This window comes from Bison bison, unplaced genomic scaffold, assembly GCF_000754665.1.
Source record: "Bison bison bison isolate TAMUID 2011002044 unplaced genomic scaffold, Bison_UMD1.0 scf7180017864295, whole genome shotgun sequence".
NCBI classification, from domain to species: domain Eukaryota; kingdom Metazoa; phylum Chordata; class Mammalia; order Artiodactyla; family Bovidae; genus Bison; species Bison bison.
The window spans coordinates 8,730,467-8,740,336 of record NW_011494867.1 but is presented as its reverse complement, the minus strand read 5'-3'; the positions used below and the strand labels follow the sequence as shown (position 1 = coordinate 8,740,336).

The 9,870-nt window shown below is 41.8% G+C and overlaps 1 protein-coding gene across 1 annotated transcript in view; it reads right to left on the bottom strand.

Annotated features, from left to right (window-relative positions):
- The window catches only part of CDH13 (cadherin 13), a 1,015,931-nt gene that overhangs the window by 791,986 nt on the left and 214,075 nt on the right, over positions 1-9,870 (bottom strand). The window contains exon 2 of the mRNA XM_010850808.1: positions 9,338-9,449. Coding sequence (XP_010849110.1) covers positions 9,338-9,449 — 112 coding nt within the window. The remainder of the gene's footprint in view (positions 1-9,337; positions 9,450-9,870) is intronic.

Sequence of the window (9,870 nt, the reverse complement as noted above, 5' to 3'; positions counted from 1 at the left end):
CCAGGCTCCTCTGTCCATGATATTCTCCAGGCAAGAATACTGGAGTGGGTTGCCATGCCCTCCTCCAGGGGATCTTCCTGACTCAGGAATTAAACTGGTGTCTCCTACGTCTCCTATATTGCAGGTGGATTTTTTAACCTAATGAGCCACCTGGGAAGCCCAAAGCTGGAATCAAGATAGGCAGGAGAAAAATCAACAACCTCAGAAATGCGGATGATAGCATTCTAATGGCAGAAAGTAAAGAAGAACTAAAGAACCTCTTGATGAGGGTGAAGGAAGAGAGTGAAAGGGCCAGCTTAAGATTAAATATTAAAAAACTAAGATCATGGCATCTGGTCCCTTTACTACATAGCAAATAGAAGGGGAAAATGTGGAAGTAGTGACAGATTTCCTCTTCTTGGGCTCCAAAATCACTGCAGACTGTGACTGCAGCCATGAAATCTGAAGACAATCGCTTCTTCACAGGAAAGCTGTAACAAACCTAGACACTGCTGAAAAGTAGAGACAATACTCTGTTGACAAAAGTCCGTATACTTAAGGCTATGGTCTTCCCAGTGGTCACATACAGTTGTGAGAACTGGACCATAAAAAAGGCAGAAAGAATGCCAAAGAATTGATGCTTTTGAACTGTGGTGCTGGAGAAGACTCCTGAAAGTCCCTTGGACAGTAAGGAGGTCAACCAGTCAATCTTAAGGGAGATTAACCCTAAATATTCACTGGAAGGAGTGATTCTAAAGCTTAAGCTCCATTATTTTGGCCATCTGATGTGAACAGATGACCTCATTGGAAAAGTTCTGATGCTGGGAAAGACTGAGGGCAGAAAGAAAAGAGGGCGTCAGAGAATGAGATTGCTGGACAGTATCACCAACAAAACGAACATGAACTTGGGCAAACTCCAGGAGATGGTGAGGGACAGGGAGGCCTGGCATGCTGCAGTCCATGGGGTCACAAAGAGTCAGGCACGGCTGGGCGAATGAACGATGACAAAAAGAACACCCTCACAGTGAACTCTCCTGCTTTTGCCAGCCAGAATCTTCCTGGATGCCTTGATTGGTTTAGGGATAGACATGTGACCCAAGCTGGACCCAGAGAGTAAGCCATGAAGTGTTTGCTGGGACACTTGGAAAAAGAGATGCTCTGGATTGTTAAGCTAGAAGAATGAATGACTGGAACTTCTGGTGGCCATCCTGGAGGAAACCCCTCTGACACTGAGGGGTACCAACACTATATAAAGCAGAGCTGAAGAATGGTGATATTGATGATATCATTACAGCATCTAGACCCAGGTGTTCCTGAAGCCAGATCAGACCTTGAGATGTTCAATTATGTGAGTTGATTATTTTGTCGTTTTCCTAAAGCCAGTTGGAGTCGAATCCAATCAACTTTAGAATTCAATCAGAATAACCCTAATAGATGCTCATTATACAAATGGGGAAACAGGGGTCCAGAGAGGAAAAGGGTCATACCAGTTAGAGTTTGAGCTGGAACAGACTCAGGGATTCTGCACTCTTTTAGAAAACTTGTCTTCTAGATGTGCTCTCACCCTTGTTTCATACTTTGCTACATCTTAATCATCCTGCCTTCTCCACCGACCAGCTCTCCTTCCACATACCTCCCATCCATCCCATCTCAGATCTTCTGAAATGGCTCCTTGTAAGCCTGAGCCTCCCCAGCAGTTCTCTCTTATCCGTGTCCTATTCTGAACTTCCAGAAAGCCAGCCACATTGATCACATGGCTCCCCTTTTCACCTAGTCCCTGTATTGATGATTCGAAACACTGAAGGCAGATTTCAAAGTCTCAGTCAATGCCAGCCGTTCCCTGCCCTTGCATCTCTCAGGAGTGTCCTCCGCTTCCCTAACCACCAGTAAGAGCTACTGTCAGTGACAGCAATGGTGTGATACAAACAACACGTGCGTTTGGTCTTTGGAGCATATCATTTGACCCGCACACCTGTCTCAGGAACAAGGGTGACTTCGTGGGGGTAAATGTAGATACCTACAAGGGGCAGGTGGAATAAAGGAGGAAGCTGATTAGTGACAGGAAGACAGTGGAGACTGGAGAACCACCAGGAAGGCCTCAGCTACTGTTATTGCTATCCTACTTCCAGCAGAGTTTTCAGAGTCCTTTACAGACCTGAGCATTTAATCCTCAGAACAACCTACTGAGGCTGCTACCACTGTGATTCATTTGCCTCTGGGGTCTATATTCTGGAGGCCCAGTACTTCCCAGAAGTTATGAATTTTTAAAAATGAAATTCTCAATGTTGACAACAAATTCCTTTCATTAAACACTTCAGACTCCTACACTGAGCTGCCAAACAGGACAAGCAGGACATATCTGTGGGACAAATTTAGTCCATGAGCTGACAATGTGATTCCTCTGGTCTATTTATTCCTTTCATTCCACTGATAAGAAAGTTTATGCCAAGAGAGCTCTACCCATATCCACAATCCTCTTCTCCTAAGGCCCTCTTAGCCTGTTACCTCGTATGTTTCCCAATCTGCAAAGTACAACTTAGGACCCTAGTCTCATGGAGGATCTCTAAGCATTTTACCATATCCCCCTCTGGTGTGTATATGTGTTCTTTTCAGTCTGCAATTATTTTATATCACTTTACATTTATGAAATGAGGCAGTTAACATAATGCATTTATGAGGCTCATAATAAATATTAATTAACTGATTAGTTGACTGTCACAGTTATGTTGGTGGTGGTGGGTGGGGAGCAAACCTGTAAAAATATTTTTATTTTTAAATCCTTTTTATTAAAAAATCCTTTCTATAGGATTCTGTTTACATATAGTAAAAAGTCGTGAGTGTAAACAGGAGTCTACATTCAGACCCAAAGTATAATCACCTTCATGATGATGGAGTGAATTAAGTGACACCAGAATAATTTTCCTTGGTATATCATGACAGTTTAAAACAAATATACCACTTGTAACTGCAACCTATTCAGATCTATGTAGACTGTGGTACAGGTCATGTTAAATAATTTCACTAATCAGTTAATCAGTCTCCCAACCTGAAAGAACATGCAAGTTAGTAGTGCAGAGGACAATCAGAAAATGCAAAGGAAATTATCATTGGTTTCTTTTCCATTTTTTAAATCACTAAAACTGAAAACCCAAAGAACTTAGGAAGTTCTCAAGGATAGAGGATATACACAGACAAAAATCCCAAGTCAGCTTGAACTCAAGAAACAGGAATTCCTCCACCTGCAAGGTTGGAAAGTTCATCCATCTACTACCACTCAAATGAAACCTTTTTAGCAGGGTCAAAAGGGCCTTTGTTTTGACATTTAATTCATTGGCGATGTATTTCCTGCGTTAGGATGCAAAACACCTCTCACATTGCTTTTTCATTAATTGCCTTCATTTTTCAAGTTCCGTGTGTGATTTATAGTCAATTAAAAACACCCTCAAAAGGCATGACTCATGTGTGTTAAGTACAAATATGATTAATGGGACACCATGGATTCCGTGGGTGACCTGGCTACCAACCAAGGTCAGTGTCAAGGTGGCATGACCAAGAAACATTTTGGTGAAAGGAGCACAGGAGAAAGGCCAAAAGCCAGGAGTATAGGGTCATGGGCAATCTGGCACTGGGCCCATTCAAAATAAGCAAAATAGATACTTTTGCGGGGAGAAAGCAATGGCACCCCACTCCAGCACTCTTGCCTGGAAAATCCCATGGATGGAGGAGCCTGGTAGGCTACAGTCCATGGGGTCGCAAAGAGTCGGACATGACTGAGCGACTTCACTTTCACTTTTCACTTTCCTGCATCGGAGAAGGAAATGGCAACCCACTCCAGTGTTCTTGCCTGGAGAATCCCAGGGACGGGGGAGCCTGGTGGGCTGCCATCTATGGGGTCGCACAGAGTCGGACACAACTGAAGTGACTTAGCAGTAGATACTTTTTTCCATATTACAGAGGAAGAATGAACTTGTCTATGAACAGAAAAAACATAATGCAGTAGAAATTTTCTATTTCATCCAGATTGACAAAAATAGATGGGAAAATTAAGCGGCAAATTTCCCTGATGGGTCATTGCCAACATCAGCAAAAGCTACAAGACCACAAAACCATGGAACTCTGGATAAGAGCCAGAGCACAGGAACCCTGGATTCAAAATTTAATGCCACCAATTACAAGCAACGATACAACCATGGATAAATGGCCTCGCCTAGCCCAGCCTCAGTATCTTCACCTGTAAAATGGGCACACGAGTGTATTTTTCCCTTAAGGTCTGTTCTGAGGTTCCGGGTGGCACTCCACACTTAGAAAACATGCAGTAAATATCACCTATGAAAGTCATAGATGCTGCACTGGTCAACTCTAGGGGAGCCTTTTAAATTTCCCAACATCTGCCCCTAATGTGGGCACACTTGTTACATTTTGTGGAAGTTCTCTAATACCTTAAATCAGTGGTTTCCCACAGAATGAGGTAAACAAAAATATTTGGCACATTTTTTACAATACAAATTTACTCAAAAGACTGACTTCTCTTCTGTAATTGGTCCTAACTCCTCTTTTGTTTGTTTTTTGATAAAAATGACATTTTAAAAATCTGGGCAAAGTTAACGGAGGTATTCTCACTTTATCTCACTCATTAGCCTGCTTTTTCTTCTTCTTTTTTTTCATATTCAGACTAAGAAAAATGTTGTAAAATACACTCTTATCAATCCAAGATTTAAAAAAAATTCTACTGGTCCATGAAATTCAAATCCTAGAATCATTGCTTCAGATTCTTTTGTAATCTCTTCAGATTTTAATGGCCGTGATTTGTCTGCTAAATTCGGGTTTAGATGGCCATTATAAGGATACCAAACCTATCTAAGATCTATGTATAATAATAATGCTAACAACAACAATAATAATAACAGCAATGGCAAGAATAATAGTAATAATACTACCAGCTTCCATTTACTCACAACTATGTTCTAAGCATCTTTCCATCAATCATTGCATCAACTTGAGTTAAAGACTGTGGTTATCCTTCTTGGATGAAATAATTCAGACTTGCAGGATTTGGATCACTCACTCATTGTCATGCAGCTAACATGGGACTATGTCATTTGTTTGAATTCTACTTGACGTGAGTTTTAAACTGTATGACCTTAGCCTCAGTACTATAATCATCAGAAGAATGCAATCAGGGCCCATCCTTACTAGAACTATCAGAAGGGCCCTGCCTGGGTGTTTCTAAGAGGGGGCAGTGAAGAAGCTGTTCTGCTCAGCGGGAAGCAGACGAGAAAAGCAGGACGTAGTCCCAGGGCCATGACCTCCTGTCCTGTTTGAATGACCGTCTTTGTCTCATCCCCATGTTGACCCGAGTTAGTCAGAAACAGCGGCCTCCTTTGTGGTCTCCTTTCGTCTCTTTCAGGAGTCTCTTTTGGCTGGGGTCACTTGGCTGTGTTAGGATCTGTGTAGAGACGGTGAGCTCACGCCTGCACTGAGTTCCTCTGTGCTGTCCAGCCTCTCTTGCAGTTAGCTTGGCTCTGTGATTAGGTCTGGCCAAGAGTGTGAACAGAAACAATACCTGTCCCTTTTGAGCTCCAGTGGCTAAACATCCGTGGTGCCTTCTCCACCCTTCTCCTTGTCCCCGTCTGCCAGCTTGATGACTTGGCCAAATATGGCAGGACCAAGTAGGAAGCAGCTTGCGTCCTCGAGTTCCTGCGTGGAAGAGAGCTCCATAAAGGAGAGTTACCCAGAGAGAGGCCAGCTATGGTTCCCCTAGCAAACAGATCCCTCCCTGGTGCCAGGAAGGTCTGTCTGAGCTGATTAGAGCAGGACAGAGTGTTTCGTTCTGTAATTTTTTCAGGACACAAGATAGTCAGGGCCTTATCACTTGGGCTTAGTCCACATCAGCTGGTTGGCTGGTCAGTTTTCCAGGCCAACTCTTCTTCTGGAGCCTGGGAGACTGTAACCGGGGTTACTACCCAAATCTCGTGGTACCAAGATAGTGGCTACCAGAATCGCATGATTTTCACATTGCAGGAGAAGCAACCTCATCAACCAGTTTAAGATAATTCTGGGTCTTGGAGGCCTCTAAGGACCGCCTGCAACCTGCAGACCTCGGACAGAGCCCTCCCTGAGTCCAAAGATCATGAGCGGATGTCTCCTTTCTGAGTTTCTGCCTTTTAAACTGTCTTCCCCTTTCTTCTTGTACTTCTCACAGAAAATGAGAATCACCACATCTTCCCAGCTCACCTTTCAAGCCTAGATGAAGCCAAGTGCTGCTAAGTTGGGGGCTTTGCATCACACTGTGAAAGATACAGTGATAAAGCTCCCTTGGTTACATTAGAAGAAATAGTGGGATGCCACGTTTTGATCCTAGAAGCTTGTTGAAAAATGGCCCTTTAAAGACGAAAGCAAGTCTAGTTACTGGAAAGGAGAGCAGAATAAAGAGTTATTTGGATGTGAGGAAAATAAAAGGCTTTAGAACAACTGAAGGAAAGAGGTATCGGAGTGAGCAGTGAATAAAATATTATGGAAATAAAAGGAGCGGAGGTGACCATTAGTAACAGTTAAAACAGAAAAAGATAAGTCATTGAGAATTGAGAAGAAAGATGAAAAAAGATAAAAGGAAATATTACTGTCTGAACATAGACAGCAGGAAGTCGTGGACAGAATAAACATTACTGGAAGGTGCTGAACGCTGAACACAGAATTGGTTGAATCTAAGTCTGGGGTGTGAGCAGATATTCTATGACTGCCAGACAAAGACACAACACTTTCAGACAAGTTTATAGAGTGGTGAAATGTGTGGACATCAACTGATTGATTATGTTGTATTTTACACTTCCTGCAAGACAAAAGTTCATGATGATTGGAAGCCAAAGCTCTTGTAAAATATTACAGAGACAAAAAGAAAAATTGGAAGTGTCAGTGTCATAGGAGGAGTTCAAGGTCATGTTACTAACCTGGTTTCTTGTAACCTCTATTTTTACCTAGATCATCAGCTTATATTTACACGTTACTGAATGATCCCTAACCATTTCCAGGATCTTGGCAGTGACCTCACACATCTAAGTATGCTTAAACCACTGATTCTGTTTGATTCTTCCCAGTTTTCCTCCAGATGTTAGCCTTGTGACCATATGGTCTTCATTCTGAGAGAATGCACCACTCACTGGCTTTTTGGCTAATCACATTTTTCAGAGAGAGAAAAGGTCTTCGTTGGACCACAGAGAAATGCATGAAGGAACTAAGAATCAGAAGGGAAGCAGGGAGATGTAAAATGTTGGTTGCTTGGGGAAAAGGTCTGTTCAAAGTTTTGGGCTTTTTATTTCCTCCTGCATGTTGAACAGAGAAAAATACATTGTTATTACTTCTGGAAATCCAGATTTTCCCGAACAGTAGTCAGTAGGCATTTTCAGCTCCGTGGAAACTTTCTTCTTTATTTAGGCACAATTAACTTTATTCACAGTATCTATGACAACCTATGCTCACTGTTTTGAGATAGACTGAAAAGTAGCAGCCCACATCTGTTTGTCCATTTTCTCCCCTAGTAATACATATAGGCCCACAGTTTCATTGACAGGGGAGGGGGCTGGTCAAATTTTGCTGATCCAACAATTCACTTACAAAATCACATATAAATTTTTAAATATCCTCAAATCACCGACTTTTACTGAATGTGCTATCATTGATAATCAACCTAGTTCCGTTTCACTTTTACTAGCTTACATAGAATCAACAACCATAACCCACTAAATTACCTAGAGGATTAAAAAAAATAAAAAAACCTACACAGACACACACAAAACTGTAATATTGGAATGTACAGGATGGTCTAGTTTAAATTAAAAAGATCCCCCAAAGTATGATTGTTTCCAGCTTCTCAGAGGTAAATTAAAAGCTGTTTGGTGTCGTGAAGATTACAGAAGCAATCACATTTATGGGCCTACTTTGCATACCAACTCTATTAATTCCCATACTCAGGGTGGCTTCACATTTCCACACATGTTAATATAGATGCCATTTGGGATGATCACTTGGAAAAAAAAGAGAAAGGAGAGAGAGAGAAGAGAGGGAGATGAAGCAGACGAGAGGAGAGAAGAGCCAGAAAAAATGGTTCTCCGAAGCCAAGTTCCATTTAAAATATATTGATTCTGATAAATAGAAGAATCAAAAGACAAAGGAGAGTTCCTGATGGCCCGACCCAGGAGTACATCAGGGATCAGATTAACAATGAAACCACATGTTGGAATTCACTCACTGTGCCGGTCCTGCACCTCGTCATTATAGACCCTAATTACTAAAATGATTTCACTGGCGTAATTGCATCAAGACACACATGGGCTTCACCGTGCAGGGCTCCCTTGATCCTCAACACTGCATCTTCATTACTGTGTTCCTTTCAACCCTTAAAATGTGTTCCAGCCTCACAGAACAGTCCAGTTGAGCCGGCTGAACGTTCTGTCCCTTTCGTTTAAACACGCTCGCCACACAGCGCAGGAGTGAAGGAACACAGTCAGCCTGGAAGGCAAACCTGGGGCCACAGGGCAAGTGTACAGTTATCTTCCCTAAAGGGTCACAGAGCATCTGACCAAACTAAACCACCGTTTTTATATCCTTCACTCCCAAATGTTATAGAATGGTGCTCAAGAGCCTGCAATTAAATGGTTATTTGTCTACCATCAATTTTAAATTCATTGTGTTAAAACAAAACCATGCTTGTTTTGCATCTAGCAATGCACTCCATGCCCTCGTAAAGATAAAACAATATAATGTTGGCATTAAAAAGAGGAAGATATTATAACCACAGATCTGAGGGTAGCATATTTTAAGGAAATCAATTGGAATTTGGGGGGATTTGAGCTTAATCCACAAAATAGCCAGTAGAGGTTTTGAATCTTTCAGAAAACCATCTTATTAGTCTTAAAGAGTTTAAATTCCTATGCCTAAAAATTCCTAGAAGCTAACCTTCTGCTCTGGATGTTATTTTTATCCAGTGCTACGTATGAGAAATCCAGGTAGAACAGCAATCCACAGGAAGGCAATGGTCTGTTCTCAGGATCTTCCCAAAGAAAACGGGGCATTCCATTTCATTTCCTTTGCATAGGTCAATACTCATGGTGGGGGCTAGTGGTCCCCTTTCCTGGGAGCAGTCAGGAAATGCTCACTGGTGATCAAATGTGACAAAGAGACACACACCACTCGATTCACCCCTAAGCTGACAAAGCCCTAATTCAAGACTTTCCACCCTGAGTCAAACAGTGACATAATAAAAATGATCAGAAAACTCTTAGCTTAGGGAATACTGTATACTGAGGGACATTCTTAAATATCAGTGAATAGACCAAAATCACCATCGAGTGACGTCGCTTACAGTTTAAAATCGCCTGGTCCTCAATGAATTCAGCTGGCTGATCGATATGGAACACTTTCTGCTGAAATCCAGGAGTGCAGTCCAAATCTTCTGCAGATGTTAGCAGCAGCACCTGAGAAAACCAAAGCCATCAATATTTTAACGCAGCTTATATGTTTGCCCTGCTAACTTTTTACCAAATCTGTGACTTTTAGAAATGAGCTGAGGTTTTAATTTCATTTCTCAAATGAAGAGGTAAGTTGATACTTCTCCTATGGCTGCCAACCATTCATTTTGGCAATGAGACTTGGAAAACACGCAAATGGGAACAGCTGTTGCAGTTTCCATTAAGTTGCAGTTAAAGAAATAACTTCGTCAGATTTTTACACCTGCTTAGAATCTCACCATGGTTTTCCATGTGTGAAATTTCATTACAGAAACTGTCAATTTCGTATGATGCCTGAGCGAAAACCAACTTCACTTTCATTGATGCAAAGGATCCTTGTCACCGATGAAGAGGAGGAAAGCAGAACTATTCCACTGGAAGTTACTTC